The 16,076-nt window shown below is 37.9% G+C and overlaps 1 protein-coding gene across 1 annotated transcript in view; it reads left to right on the forward strand.

Annotated features, from left to right (window-relative positions):
• Positions 1–16,076, forward strand: part of LOC106131785 (uncharacterized) — a 124,079-nt gene that overhangs the window by 59,704 nt on the left and 48,299 nt on the right. The window contains exons 55-80 of the mRNA XM_060954804.1: positions 200–508; positions 605–907; positions 1,002–1,316; positions 2,092–2,412; positions 2,489–2,803; positions 2,890–3,222; positions 3,623–3,931; positions 4,330–4,632; positions 4,719–5,357; positions 5,455–5,766; positions 5,918–6,250; positions 6,848–7,453; positions 7,569–8,195; positions 8,284–8,598; positions 8,696–9,016; positions 9,181–9,483; positions 9,966–10,271; positions 11,109–11,741; positions 11,947–12,261; positions 12,364–12,693; positions 12,776–13,069; positions 13,345–13,644; positions 13,969–14,601; positions 14,892–15,212; positions 15,370–15,693; positions 15,771–16,073. Coding sequence (XP_060810787.1) covers positions 200–508; positions 605–907; positions 1,002–1,316; positions 2,092–2,412; positions 2,489–2,803; positions 2,890–3,222; positions 3,623–3,931; positions 4,330–4,632; positions 4,719–5,357; positions 5,455–5,766; positions 5,918–6,250; positions 6,848–7,453; positions 7,569–8,195; positions 8,284–8,598; positions 8,696–9,016; positions 9,181–9,483; positions 9,966–10,271; positions 11,109–11,741; positions 11,947–12,261; positions 12,364–12,693; positions 12,776–13,069; positions 13,345–13,644; positions 13,969–14,601; positions 14,892–15,212; positions 15,370–15,693; positions 15,771–16,073 — 9,723 coding nt within the window. The remainder of the gene's footprint in view (positions 1–199; positions 509–604; positions 908–1,001; positions 1,317–2,091; positions 2,413–2,488; positions 2,804–2,889; positions 3,223–3,622; positions 3,932–4,329; positions 4,633–4,718; positions 5,358–5,454; positions 5,767–5,917; positions 6,251–6,847; positions 7,454–7,568; positions 8,196–8,283; positions 8,599–8,695; positions 9,017–9,180; positions 9,484–9,965; positions 10,272–11,108; positions 11,742–11,946; positions 12,262–12,363; positions 12,694–12,775; positions 13,070–13,344; positions 13,645–13,968; positions 14,602–14,891; positions 15,213–15,369; positions 15,694–15,770; positions 16,074–16,076) is intronic.

Consider the following 16,076-nt stretch of genomic DNA (forward strand, 5'->3'; position numbering starts at 1 on the left):
TCAAATTCTTTGAAAGTGTTAAAATATGCAATGAAAACTATCTCGTTAATACTTAGTAGAATTTACCTTAAGAAATTATTTCGCCTATCAACATATGCTTCATTTACTTTTCAACCCCTTACCTTAAAATTGTTTAGAGAAGAAAAATTAACTTTACATTCCTTCGAATCGATTCAAAATTTTAAATATTATTTTTCAGCTATACCCACGCCACCAAGAGACGCATGTAACCCTAATCCATGTGGAAGCAATGCATTATGCGATGCAGGCACTTGCAAGTGTTCTCCCGGCTATTTCGGCGATCCATACTTAGCTTGTCGCCTGGAATGTTCTACAAATGGTGAATGCTCTCCTACTCGCTCTTGTCAGGGGGGGAAATGTATTGATCCTTGTCCCGCTTGCGGAACAAATGCAATATGTTCAGTAAATAATCATATTCCTTCATGCACCTGTCCACCAAATACATCAGGGGATCCGTTTTCGTTCTGCACACAAATAGAAAGAAGAGGTACTTATAAAACTTTAATTATCTACTATTACTTTGATCTGACAATTAACATCAGATTGTGAAAAAAGCACTAATTTACCGTCATTTTATTAACAGACGAAACTCCCTGCTCACCTTCACCATGTGGACCGTTTAGCGAATGCACAGTAAGTGCAAACGGTGCTGCCGCATGTTCTTGTCGAGCAGGTCATATAGGCTCTCCTCCATCGTGTCGTCCAGAATGTCTAGTCAGTTCAGAATGTAAATTGCAATTGGCTTGTATTGATCGCCGCTGCCGTGATCCTTGCGAAGGTGCGTGCGGACGCGACGCACGTTGTCAAGTTATAGCACATTCACCTATATGTACATGTAACGATGGTTATACTGGCGATCCATTTATATATTGCTATCCGGCTCCAGGTAATTTAAATGTTTTTTTTATAATGAAATATAAATTTACATACTATACATTAATTTCATTCCAATACTTATAAAATCCTTATATTTTATTCAGCACTTCCTCCAGCGCCAGTGGATGCATGCCAGCCATCGCCATGCGGGCCAAACTCAATATGTATTAACTCAGGCGAGACCCCTGCCTGCAGTTGTCAACCCGGATTTATTGGCGCTCCACCAAATTGTCGACCTGAATGTACAATCAGCGCTGAATGCCCAGCAGTTCTCGCTTGCGTAAATCAACGCTGTAGAAATCCATGTGAACAAGCTTGTGGACAGCGCGCTATATGCACTGTGGTGGATCACAGAGCATCATGTGCCTGTGAACCAGGTTACGCGGGTGATCCATTCCAGGGCTGTTCCCCGACAAAAGGTAAGAAAATAAAAAAAAGATTAGACCAACTGTCTTCTCAAACTGTACCAATTTTAAACAAAATAAATTATACCTATTATTGTGGAAACAAAACATATTGAGCACAAATACAAGGTAATCTAATTTTATGTTGATAAATTAGACAGTACAACTTTTTTTTTCTTTTAATGACAATATGAAATAGATATTTGTACGAAACGCATGTAACACTATGCTTTGCAAAGCGTGATAATTCATGCTTTAAGGTGTGCTCATTGTAAAAAATCCAAAAAGTTCCCGCCTCACACGGTTTACTAATGTATAACGTAATAGGACTGTAAAGATGGCTTTACTTAAGAGACTTAGTGGCGCCCATGCCCGCCGCCTGGTCTTCAAGTAATTTCATTGATACAGTCCCTATTTACGCGCTTTAAACATAAGCCTTCGGACAAGGACGACAAAGATAGAAATTTACTTAATATCGTTTAGATTCGATGAAATGCTTCCAAAAGGGACGTAACAATTGATATAACTTTTATGTTAAATTAATGCCTCGCTTTAATTATTCGGAGCGCGCGGATAACCTAGCACTTACAGTAAGCTTGGCCGTTCAATGTGACGGCCGCTTTGGACGGTGCCGCTAGCGATGGTGATGCTGTCACCGGATTACGGAGATCACTAAAAGTCGCCGAGCCCAGTAAGCTTCGACTAACGCTTCGGACCAAGGAGGTGCTTCTACGGTGACTGATAAATTAATCGGTAAGTGAATTTATGAGTTTTTGAATAATATTTTCAGCTCCACCGAAGATTGAATACTTAAACCCATGTGAGCCCTCTCCTTGTGGTGTTAATGCTGTTTGTAGAGTAGACGGAAATGCTGGATCATGTACTTGTTTACCGGATTACTTTGGGGATCCTTACCAAGGTTGCAGGCCTGAATGTTTGACTGATTCAGACTGTTCTTTGGTTTCCTCTTGCAATAGAAACAAATGTATTGACCCATGTCCCGGTGTATGCGGATATGATGCCGAATGTTACGTTTCCAATCACAAACCTTCTTGTACCTGCAAATCTGGATATACAGGAAATCCATTAACTTCATGTTACATCATACGAGGTATGTGAAATGCCATATGAAACTATATATTGCAATCTCATTCATATAAATTACAATATAAATTATGATTTTTCAGATAAAGACGTTTCAGTTATTAATGTTTGTAAACCTAGTCCTTGTGGTACTAATGCAATCTGTAAAGAAGTAAATGGCCAACCGGTGTGTTCCTGTATATCGAATTATATTGGATCTCCACCAAATTGTAAACCAGAATGTGTAGTAAATTCAGAGTGTAAACCAAATAAAGCCTGTATAAATCAGAGATGTGTAAATCCCTGTCCTAAACCTTGTGGACAAAACTCGGAATGTAAAGTTATTAACCACAGCCCGGTTTGTTCGTGTCGGCTGGGATATTCAGGAGATCCGTTTACTAAGTGTACTTTAGCTTTATGTAAGTTGTAAAAAAATAATATACCCAAGATTCTTTGTAATAAATAATCATAAGCGTATGGTATATAATAATTATTAATATTTCAGCTACATCTCCTATTGAAACAGAACCATCAGATCCATGTATGCGTTCGCCATGTGGATTATATGCCGAATGCCGCAATAATAATGGACTAGCAGCGTGCTCTTGTTTACCATCATATGTCGGCTCTCCTCCATTTTGCAAACCAGAATGTGTAGTTCATTCAGATTGTCCGAACGACCAAGCCTGCATAGCGGAAAAATGTAGGGATCCATGTAAAGGATCATGTGGACTATTTGCTCGTTGCTTTGTGAATAACCATGTAGCTGTATGCCTTTGTCCTGAAGACTTCACCGGTGATCCATTTAAGGAATGCATTCGCAAGCCAATATTAGAAGGTAGGCAAATAATTTTCAATAATATGCTAGTCTACAGCAATAAATACGAGTATACTTATGCACATAATTTATTATTTTTTCATTTTTCTGATAGTTTGTTTATTTGTTACCTCTTCACGCGTTATCTACTGAACTTCTTAAAATTTCGCGTATATATAACTAAGTTCTGAAGAAGGACATAGGATACCTTTTATTTCGGTAAAAAGTATGGTACCCGAGGGATTTGTGAAAATCTTGCAGTCTTTTGTAGGTGGTGCTAAATTTTAGCGAGCGAAGCCGCGGCGAAAGCTAATTTATAATAATTCGCGAATGAGTGATTTTTATCGCGATATAAATAAGCAATAGCAATTACATATTGATGATATTACTTGAATTAATTTGATTATATTTTCTTTTTCAGATAACACGCTCTCAAGTTCTTTTGATCCGTGCGTTCCCAGTCCTTGTGGTTCAAATTCTTTATGCAATAAAGGAAAATGCACTTGTAGAGAAGGTTATCATGGCGATCCAAACGTTGGATGTAGGCCAGAATGTCTGTATAATACAGACTGTCCATTTGATAAGAGTTGCCAACGCAACAAGTGTGTAAATCCATGCATTGGAACTTGCGGCAGCAACGCAATATGTGATGTAATTAATCACATTCCGATGTGTACTTGTCCTATAGGCATGAATGGGAATGCGTTTGTGGAATGTCGCTATACCCATGGTAAAATATTAATGATACATACATACATACATATAGCCACGTCCATATCCCTTACGGGGTAGACAGAGCCAATAGTCCCGAAAAGACTGAATGGCCACGTTCAGCTGCTCGGATTAATGATGGAATTACTGACATGGATCCAAATACTGACAGGTTGCTAGCCCATCGACTAAAAAAAGAATTTTATAAGCCTATCACTAAGTCGCCTTTTACGACATCCATGGGAAAGATATGGAGTGGTCGTATTCTTATTGTATTGGTGCCGGGAACCAAACGGCACTATTAATACACTATATATATATATTAATGATATTTATTTTATATATTAATATATATTTATATTTTACGTACAGGAAGTATACCAATTATAAGTAAAAATAAATTTGTTCTCATTTTAGCTATAGAACAAAATCCATGTAACCCAACACCATGTGGGCCCAATAGTCAATGTCGTCAATCAAATGGACAAGCCGTTTGTTCATGTATCCCCGGATATAGAGGAAGCCCGCCAACATGTCGACCTGAATGTATTATTAGTTCAGAATGTCCGCTTCAAGAAGCTTGTAACAATCAAAAATGTTCAAATCCATGCGTTGGTGCATGTGGGTCAGGTGCCATATGTGAGGTTATTAATCATAATCCAATTTGTACTTGCCCACCATCTTTTACGGGTGATCCATTTGTTAGATGCAATATTAAAGGTAAAGTATATTTTTGATTTAATCATAAATATATAATATGATGTTATTGTCCCCAGTGTAGTAAGAGCAGATTTAATTGCTTTCAGAAATAACAAGGCCTCAACAAAATCCTTGTGAACCATCTCCTTGTGGACCACACTCTATCTGCAAGATTATTGGAGAAAGCCCACTATGCGCTTGTATGCCAGAATTTAAAGGATCTCCTCCAAACTGTCGACCAGAATGTATAAGTAACAGTGAATGCGATTTTAATTTGGCATGTCTAAATAAAAAGTGCTCAGATCCATGTATTGGTTCTTGTGGTGCTAATGCAGAATGTAGAGTTGTAAGTCATGCGCCTATGTGCATATGCAAAGGAGGATATACAGGAGATCCTTTTTCATATTGTAGTCCGACGCCAGTTATGGATTCTTTGGAGATGTTAACGCCTTGCAGTCCTAATCCATGTGGATCTAACGCTGTTTGTAGAGAGCAAAAAGGGGTCGGCGCTTGTCAATGTTTAGAAGGCTATTCTGGAAACCCATACGAAGGGTGTCGACCTGAATGTGTTATTAATTCAGATTGCCCACTTAACAGAGCATGTTCAAGGTTAAAATGCATTGATCCATGTCCTGGAACATGTGGATCAAATGCTTTGTGCCAAGTTAATAATCACGTGCCTACGTGCATTTGTCAAGAAGGATATACTGGAAATCCATTTAAATTCTGTGCCGTGATGCAAGAACGTAAGTAATATATGTAATAAATGGTAAACCATAGCTTAAAATATGTAATTATGAAATATACCTACCTATGTTTTACTCTCCCTTTTTTACTTTTCAGCTCAAATTTTCGAATCAAATCCATGCAGTTCATCGCCCTGTGGAGCAAATAGTCAATGCAAAGAAATTAACAACCAAGCAATATGTTCATGTTTGCCAAACTTTGTTGGGGCTCCACCTAACTGCCGCCCTGAATGTGTCGTCAGCTCTGAATGTCCATCACATTTAGCTTGTGATAATCAAAAGTGTACAAATCCATGCACTGGAACATGCGGGGAAAATTCTAATTGTAATGTGATTAACCATAGTCCCATATGTATATGTAAACAAGGTTTGACTGGAAATCCATTCACTAGATGTTATCCCATGAAAGGTAAGCGAAACAATTATTTTTGTTTTGGTTAACCTTAATATTTTAATATAAACTCTTTTAAAGAGCTCTCAGTAAGCCATGTCAATTATTTTTAATTATAAATTTATAAATTATAAACCCAAAAATATATATCCTAAATGAATTGTTTCAGTATCAGAACCGCCCCAAAATACACCAAGAGATCCATGCATTGCTTCGCCATGTGGATTATATGCTGAATGTCGCAACGTGGGGGGCGCTCCATCATGTGCTTGTAAATTAAATTATATAGGAAATCCACCAAACTGTAGACCCGAATGCACAATCAATTCTGAATGTTCTAGCATTCATGCCTGCATTAATGAAAAATGTCGAGACCCCTGTCCCGGGGCGTGCGGGCTTAATGCCCAATGTACTGTATTTAACCATATTGCACAATGCAGCTGCATTGAACGTTACACTGGTGACCCATTTACTCGTTGTACTCCAATGTCGATCGAAGCAGGTAAAATATTGTCTTATTACTTAGATTTAAAACCATGTTAAGATTTCGGCATAAAAGGTATTTTACCCTGTGTATGTGGCCCTGTGGTTCCCGGCACCAATACAAAAAAAGAATAGGACCACTCCATCTCTTTCCCATGGATGTCGTAAAAGGCGACTAAGGAATAGGCTTACGAACTTGGGATTCATTTTTTAGGCGAAGGGAACCTGTCACTAATTGAATCTCAATTCTATCATTAAGCCAAAAAGCTGAACGTGGCCATTCAGTCTTTTCAAGACTGGCTCTGTCTACCCCGCAAGGGATATAGACGTGACCATATGTATGTATGTATGAGTATTTTACATCATAACATTTTTCTAAAACTAATACCATCGTAGCGAAACGCTTTCATAAAAATATAAATGATGTATCTGAAAGAAGGGCTAAGGATACATAGACCTCATACAGAAGCCATGACCATGAGACAGAAACTCTACATCTGACGATCCTTGCAGTTAATTCCCTTTTATGAATATGTATGTTATTCGGGACAATAAATTTGGAATCTAAGTTATCCATTTAACATTTATAGTAATTCTTAACTTTTTTTTAATGCAGATTTTACCGAATCTGATCCATGTTATCCATCTCCGTGTGGCCCCAATGCACATTGCAGTGATGGTGTGTGCACGTGTTTACCAGAATATCAAGGAGATCCTTACGTGGGATGTCGCCCCGAATGCTTAACTAGTACTGATTGCCCCCACAATAAAGCATGTTTAAAAAATAAGTGCATTGATCCTTGTATCGGCACCTGCGGAAGAGAAGCAATATGCAGAGTCTATAACCATATACCGTCATGTTCATGCCCAGAAGGTTTTATTGGAAATGCTTTCTTAGAATGCAGGAAGAACAAAGTTTTTGAAGTAATAAATCCATGCAGTCCATCACCGTGTGGCCCCAATAGCCAATGTCGTGAAATCAATGGGCAAGCTATTTGTTCATGCATAGCTGGATATATTGGTGCACCGCCAACATGCAGACCCGAATGTGTCTCTAGCGCAGAATGTGCTCTTAATAGGGCATGTTCAAATCAACGCTGTATTGATCCTTGCAGTGGTAACTGTGGAGCTTCCGCACACTGTCAAGTCATCAATCACAATCCAATTTGCTCTTGCCCGGCCGGCTACACCGGAGATCCGTTCAAAAGATGCATTATAGAAGGCAAGTACTTACATTTTTATTTACTTAACATTAGCAAAAGGTTTTCATTTGCTAGACAAATCATTTTTCTCATTTATATTTACTAAATTAATTATTATTTAATTTCTTATTACAGAATCACAAGATTTACCATATATAAATCCGTGTGAACCCTCTCCTTGTGGTCCAAACTCAGAGTGCAAAGAAATAGGTGGCTCGCCATCCTGTGCATGTTTGAGTGATTTTATTGGTAGCCCACCTTATTGTAAACCAGAATGTATAGCAAACTCTGAATGTCCCAACCACTTCGCATGTATTAATAATAAATGTAAAGATCCATGCCCTGGTTCTTGTGGCACAGGGGCTGAATGTAGAGTAATAAGTCATGGCCCGCAATGTTTATGTCCGTCAGGGTTCACAGGTGATCCGTTCATCAGATGTGTTGTTATGAATATTCCACTTACACCTTGTTCTCCCTCACCGTGTGGATCAAACGCGATTTGCAAAGAACAAAGAGGAGCTGGAGCATGTGTATGCTTGCCAGAATATATCGGAAATCCTTATGAAGGATGTCGACCAGAATGTGTAGTTGACTCAGACTGTGCTAGCAACTTGGCTTGTATTCAGAATAAATGTCAGAATCCATGTAACAACATTTGTGGACGTAATGCCGTATGTAATGTCGTCAATCATATGCCAAGATGCGAATGTCTACCAGGATTAATCGGAAACCCAAACCAAAACTGTTATGAACAAATAAATGGTAATTAAAACTCATTCCGAATTAATACCAATCTGATGTTTAGGCGCATATAAATCGTTAAACATACTGTAATAAAACAATTTTCCAGATACTCCCACGATCCAGAGACAACCTTGCTTGCCCTCACCGTGTGGTCAAAACAGCATATGTAAAGTATTTAACAATCAAGCTGTTTGTACATGTCTGCCAGAATTTATAGGAACACCACCAGCTTGTAGACCTGAATGCCTTGTTAGCTCTGAGTGTAATCAGCAACAGGCATGTATACGCCAAAAATGTAGAAATCCGTGCGAAGGGGTGTGCGGGCAAAATGCAGAGTGTAAGGTTGTAAATCACAGCCCAATTTGTACCTGCCGATTGAGGTATACAGGTGATCCGTTTAGCCGCTGCTATGAAATATCAGGTATTTATTTTAATTCATCAAACTAATTGATTTTCGGAAATTTTTTTTTCGACTGTTTTAGTTGTTTTAAAACAAATTTTTCTTTACCTTTTTTCAGTAGCAGATGTTGTGACAATAAATCCATGTTTGCCATCGCCTTGTGGTCCATTTTCACAATGTCGAGATATAAATGGTTCTCCGACTTGTTCATGTTTACCCCAATATACTGGTAGTCCACCGAATTGTCGACCTGAGTGCACTTTGAACACTGATTGCCCCACCGATATGGCTTGTATTAATGAGCGATGCGTTGATCCTTGTCCCGGCTCGTGTGGCATAAACGCTGAATGTAGAGTGCAAAATCATTATTCAATATGCATTTGCTTTGATGGCTATATTGGTGATCCGTTCACAATTTGTTCTTTGAAACCTCAGATGGGTGAGTATTGTTCTAATACTTTATATTTATCCTCTTTTATTTTTACCTTTACTAAATAATACAAACAATATCAAATTTACTTCATTATGTCTATTAAAAATAATTTAGATTTCGGTTTATTTTGTAAAATTTTAAATTTACTCGTAATTTTGTTTTCCATTTAGATCCAGAACCACAAAATCCGTGTAACCCTTCACCATGTGGATCAAACGCAGTTTGTAACAACGGAATTTGCACGTGTATCCCTGAATATCAAGGTGACCCCTACTTTGGTTGTCGACCTGAGTGCACAATTAGTTCAGAATGCCCAATAGATGAAGCGTGTGTAAGGAACCACTGTATTGATCCCTGCCTAAGTGGCACCTGCGGTGTGAACGCTCTTTGTCAAGTGGTTAATCATATGGCTATATGTATATGTCCAACGAAAACTACAGGCAATGCTTTCATCCGGTGTGATCCTATTAAAGGTGAGACATGATATTTGAACGACATATTTTATATTGATAATGTAAATCTTTTAGTATTAAAGTTATGCCGCGTGGTTCCCGGTAGTAATCCCGTCCCGGATCACTCCGTCTTATTCCCATGTAAGTCGTAAAAGGCGAGTAAGGGATAGGCTTATAAACATTGGATTCTTCTTTTAAGCGACGGGCTAGCTTACTGTCACTATTTCAATCTTAATTCTATTGTTAAGCCAAACAGCTGAACGTGGCCTTTCAGTCTTTTCAAAACTATTGGCTCTGTCTACCCCGCAAGGGATATAGACGTGATTTTATGTATGTATGTTAAAGATATATATCGATCTAGAGATACGATCAAGTATGTCATCCATCCAAAACTTTTATTTGTAGAATTACGAATACAGTTCATCAAAATTATTGTTTTATATTAATACGATGTTGGTAACGTTAAACTTATACATTTATAATAGTACAGATATTAATTACAGAAATGGTTTCAATCGATCCTTGCCAACCGAGCCCATGTGGTCCCAATAGTCAATGTAGAGTTATTAATAGTCAAGCAGTGTGTTCCTGTCTAAGTGGATACCGAGGCGCACCACCAACATGCCGGCCTGAATGTGTTGCAAGTTCTGAATGTCCACCAAATAAAGCGTGCAGTAATCAAAAGTGTACTGACCCTTGTCGAGGAGCGTGTGGTGTAGCAGCAACATGTCAAGTTGTAAATCACAACCCACTATGTTCTTGTCCATCAGGACTGACTGGAGATCCATTTACAAGATGTCTATCTATCCGTAAGTAATTTGCACTTTTATCTTCATAAGATGTTCTTAAAACTAGACAAGCTGCATATATCACTACATAGTATAAAACAAAGTCGCTATTTTAGTCTGTTTGTCTGTGCTTAAATCTTTAAAATTACACAACGGATTTTGATGCGGTTTTTTGTAACAGGTAGAGTGATTCAAGAGGAAGGTTTTTATGTATAATTTTTTCCGAATTTTGCACCCGTGCGAAGCCGGGGCGGGTCGCTAGTAAGATATATATATATAAAAGGAAGAAATTTCCGAAAGCGCCCGGACTCTAAGCGCTTAAGCATAATGGCGGAGGGCGCAAATAGAAATACGCAAAAAAGAGACAGCTCTAGCAAAAAGGATCCCTAAATCAAGAAATAGTGTTCTCAACCTTATTTAAATGACCTATTCCCTGCCTATCTATTGTCTATTTGACAAGTATACTCGTATTCCCTGCCATACTCATAATGGAGAGGGGCTGGTGCTCTGAGGTACAAACTTTGTTTAGTTCTGACGCCAGTCTCTCACAAGCTTATAGTCTTTAATTTATAACTTGTATGTTAGATCTTTTATTTTTATTTTTAAGAACAAAGATTGTAGAGAGAAATAAAGTTTTTAAAGCTAATACTTTATTTATCTAAAAAAATTACAGCTTTCTACTACAGTCACAGAGTAACACCTCGGACAGACAGACATGGTGAAATTATAAGAGTCCTTGTTTTTACAGAACGCTATAAATCAGCCAAATTCGGGGCTGATACTGATTTTTATTCAAGAATTTATTCGCAAGAGCTGTTTATTATTTTCTGATAGCTGCTGCACTTTCTTTTTTTACAGCAATACAACAGCCTACAGATCCTTGCCAACCATCTCCATGTGGACCGAATTCTATTTGTCAACTAACTGGAGGAGAAATCCCAACATGCCAATGCATGCCAGATTTCATCGGGGTACCTCCGAATTGCCGCCCAGAGTGTGTATCTAATAGTGAATGTGCACCTAATAAGGCTTGCATTAATAAAAAGTGTCAAAATCCTTGCGCACAAGCCTGTGGTTTGAATGCTGAATGTCATGTCGTCAGTCATGTACCAATGTGCATATGCCCCGACGGCTTCCGTGGAGATGCTGCTATACAGTGCATCATGAATATTGAAATAATGCCTGCAGAGCCACTTTCCCCATGCACACCAACCCCATGTGGTCCAAATGCCGAATGTCGAGAACTCGCTAGTGCCGGCGCTTGTTCTTGTTTAACTGGTTACTTTGGTAACCCGTACGAAGGTTGTCGTCCAGAATGCTTGGTAAATTCGGATTGCACCAGTGATAAAGCGTGCACAAGAAATAAATGTGTTAATCCTTGTCCAGGCACTTGCGCTGCGTTTGCTGAATGTACAGTGGTAAATCATTCACCTCTTTGTACTTGTCAAAAAGATTACACTGGTGACCCCTACAGGCAATGCTCTAAAATAGGTAAGTAATTTATTTTTCAGCTAATAAAAAATATTTTTATATATATTTATTATGCAGAATCTATGAAATACCTAATGGGTTTTGATAGCACAGCTAGGTTGCAGCATGTAAAAAAACATGGCTGTCAAGTGATAAAAATGTGTAAATTCAGATTTTATTTTCTTTTATAACACAGTTACTATAAGTATCGATGGTGTTTTTTTAGCTATTTTATACATCAACCCTACGCCGTGTGAACCTTCTCCGTGTGGGCCAAACAGTCAGTGCCGAATATCAAATGGTCAAAGTGTCTGCTCTTGCGCTCCTAATTATGCAGGAACACCCCCTAACTGCAGGCCAGAATGTGTTGTGAGCACAGAATGTGCCACGGACAAAATGTGCAAGAATCAGAAATGTGTTTCTTCGTGTCCTGGTCCATGTGGTATTAATACCGATTGCAGAGTCATCAATCACAGTCCTATATGTACATGTCAGGCAAGACATACAGGAGATCCATTTTCCAGGTGTAGTTTAATTAAAGGTGAGTTTTTATTATTTATTTAACATCTAACTAAGATTTTACTCAAACTTACTTGACTCAAAATTACATTTTATTGATTTAATTGATACTATTACATTTCAGCTCCAGTCGTAGTTCCACAAGACGAAAGAGATCCATGTGTTCCTTCACCCTGCGGCCCCTATTCTGAATGTAAAAACTATCGCGGTATACCATCGTGTACCTGCCTCCCTAATTTCGAAGGGAGCCCGCCTAATTGTAGACCAGAGTGTACCATAAATGAAGACTGTGCCAGTAATCTCGCCTGTTTGAACCAAAAATGTAGAGATCCTTGCCCCGGTTCATGCGGGATTAATGCAAACTGTCAAGTTATAACTCACGTCTCTGTATGCACATGTTTTGATGGTTATTCTGGTAATGCATTTACGCAATGTAATCTAATACCACAGAAAGGTAAATAATTATAACGTAAAAAATAAATTAAAAATAAAACGCAAACACCGCTCTTTATTAATAATAAATGTAAAATTTTCAGACCAAGATGATCCTTGTAATCCGTCGCCATGCGGATCTAATGCCGAATGTTTCAATGGCCAGTGTAGCTGCATACTAGAGTTCCATGGTGATCCGTATACTGAATGTCGCCCAGAGTGTGTGCAAAGTTCTGAATGTGACCGTAACAAAGCATGCATACGCAATAAATGTCAAGATCCTTGTCCTGGCACGTGTGCTACAAACGCGGATTGTAACGTGGTAAACCATGTACCGATGTGTACTTGTCCTGAAAGAATGACAGGAAATGCATTTTTAGAATGTAGACCGGTAACTGGTGAGTTTAAATGCTACTTTCATATTGTTTACCATAATATGTTGATGTGTGATATGTATACGAGATATACTCTGGTTATCAGGATTTGTCCTTCATCTCCTTCCGCATAATGCGAAATACCCCATTAATTTTCTATCACGCGGGAGTTCTATCTTAGTCCAACCCTAGATCATATAAGAAATTTAGAATTTCATCATCTATATTGCTGATTTTGAGGCACGATAGAGATAAATACTTATTTATTGTTTTACTTATATTTTTAATTATATTTACAGAATTAAGTTCTACAAATCCATGTCAACCTTCTCCGTGTGGTCCAAATAGTCAGTGCAGAGAAGTGAACGGTCAAGCTGCTTGTTCATGTGCACCTAATTATATTGGCATCCCTCCCGTTTGCCGACCAGAATGTACCATAAGTGCAGAATGTCCTCTGAATCAAGCTTGCAGTAACCAACGATGTATAAATCCATGTAAAGGTTCTTGTGGTATCAATGCTGAATGCAAAGTAGTAAACCACAATCCAATTTGTACATGTCCATACTCCGGTGATCCATTTGCACGATGCTTCAAATTACGTAAGCTTGTTTCTTTCTAGTGGTTAAAATTATATAGATCTAGCTTTTACTCGCAGTTTCGCCCGCGCTCCACCTTCAAAAAGACGAATTTAGCACCATCTACAAAATATAACAAATTTAACGCCACACAAAGAGTACAAACAGACTTTAATTATATATATGAAAAATATCAAGAAGATTCGTATTGTAGATAACGGGTGTAGAGATAGTATGGATATCATTAATAAGCATTTATTTTGTTTCACGAATAAATGTTTAAATGAAAAAAAAAAAACAAAATTTAATATAAACTTTCTTATTAAAATTTTTGCATGTTTGTTTTAGCTGAAAGACAACCGGAGCCTTTAAGACCATGTACTCCCTCTCCTTGTGGACCAAATTCTTTATGTAGAGAAATTAATGAAACACCAACATGCACGTGTTTAGATGGTTATCAAGGACAACCTCCTTACTGCAGACCTGAATGTAACAATAACGAAGAATGTTCTATGCATTTATCTTGTATAAATATGAAATGTAAAAATCCATGTGAAGCCGCATGTGCTTCAAATGCAGAATGTAGAGTTGTAAGCCACTCGCCTATTTGTTTATGTCCTGTTGGATTTACTGGAGATCCATTTTTTGACTGTGTGCCAGAACCTACATACTCAAATCAAATCACAACTCCATGTTCTCCATCGCCATGTGGAACAAATGCTATATGTAAAGAAAAAAATGATGCTGGGTCTTGCACATGTGTGGAAGGTTTTATTGGAAACCCATATGAAGGCTGTAGACCAGAATGTGTCGTCAATACGGATTGTGCCTCAAATATGGCTTGTCTTAATAGTAAATGTACAGACCCTTGCCCTGGCAGCTGCGGTACAAATGCTCTATGTCAAGTTGTATCACATACTCCACTATGTACTTGCTTAAATAGTTATACTGGTGATCCATTCCGATACTGCGTTTATCAAGGCAAGTTGGTGTATTATCTTTTACTAAATATCCAGTTCTAAAGCTTCCGCAAAAAATATGTTAAGAAATATAATTAAAAAATATCTGCTTGCGTTTCTTAAAATACATTATTTTTGTAAACGTGAAATAAAATATAAACTAATGCAATAATCAACTTCTACATATTTTTTTGTTTTATTCCAATATAACGGAGAAGTGTACGCTCTTATTTTGATAACATGAAAGATTCTGTATGTACACGCGCTCAAAATTGACATTTCTATATGATTCACTGTGTATTTTGTTTTCAGAATCAACTCCGCCGACTACACTAATTGACGTATGTTATCCATCACCCTGTGGACCTAACAGCCAGTGCAGATCTGTTAACGATCAAGCAGTATGTTCTTGCTTAGCAGACTATGTGGGCACTCCTCCAAATTGCCGCCCAGAATGTATACTAAGCTCAGATTGTCCGCATGATAAAGCTTGTATCAAGAATAAATGCACTAATCCATGTCCAAAACCTTGCGGTGCAAACACCAATTGTAAAGTGATTAATCACAGCCCAATATGTTCTTGCAAAGAATCTTTTACTGGAGATCCATTTACAACGTGTGCAGTAGCGCCAGGTAATTTTAATAATTTTTGATCAAATGAATTGAATGCAAAAATATAATTTTTATTTACTGTAGTTGTAATTTAATAAATATTAAGAATAAAAATAAATTTGTAGAGATTACATAAAGATTGTGTTTTGTTTGTTAATTAATATTTCTTTGCTTTCAGTTGAGGCTCCGCCAGAATCTAAAAACCCATGCATTCCCTCTCCATGTGGTCCTAACGCAGAATGTAGGGAAATAGGCAATACACCTTCTTGTACGTGTTTACCAACATTCATAGGAAGTCCTCCGAACTGCAGGCCCGAATGCATCATACATTCTGATTGCCCAAGTAACCGTGCTTGTTTGAATTCTAAATGTCAAGATCCATGTCCAGGCTCGTGTGGCATATCTACAACTTGTAGTGTATTCAACCATATACCGATTTGTTCTTGCATAGAGGGATATGTTGGTGATCCATTTACAGGTTGTAAACTAAAACCCCTCGAAGGTATGTAATACCTATTACATATTAACTTTTCTTTTTAATACTAGGCCTTGTCTTATTTTTATTATTTTTACTTTTAGTGGAGCCCGCAGTCGTGGATGCTTGTACTAATATCCGCTGTGCACCAAATGCTGAATGTATCAATGGCCAGTGCCAATGTTTGCAAGAATATCAAGGCGATCCATATTTTAACTGCCATCCTGAATGTGTATTTAATACAGACTGTAATCAAAATAAAGCTTGTTTACAAGGAAAATGTATTGATCCTTGTATTGGTGTCTGTGGACAAAATGCTGTTTGCCAAGTATTTAACCACATACCAATGTGTAGTTGTCAACCTGGATTTACCGGAAATGCATTTGTGATTTGTAACAGAGTAATAGGTA

This window comes from Amyelois transitella, chromosome 5 (genome assembly GCF_032362555.1).
Source record: "Amyelois transitella isolate CPQ chromosome 5, ilAmyTran1.1, whole genome shotgun sequence".
NCBI lineage: Eukaryota > Metazoa > Arthropoda > Insecta > Lepidoptera > Pyralidae > Amyelois > Amyelois transitella.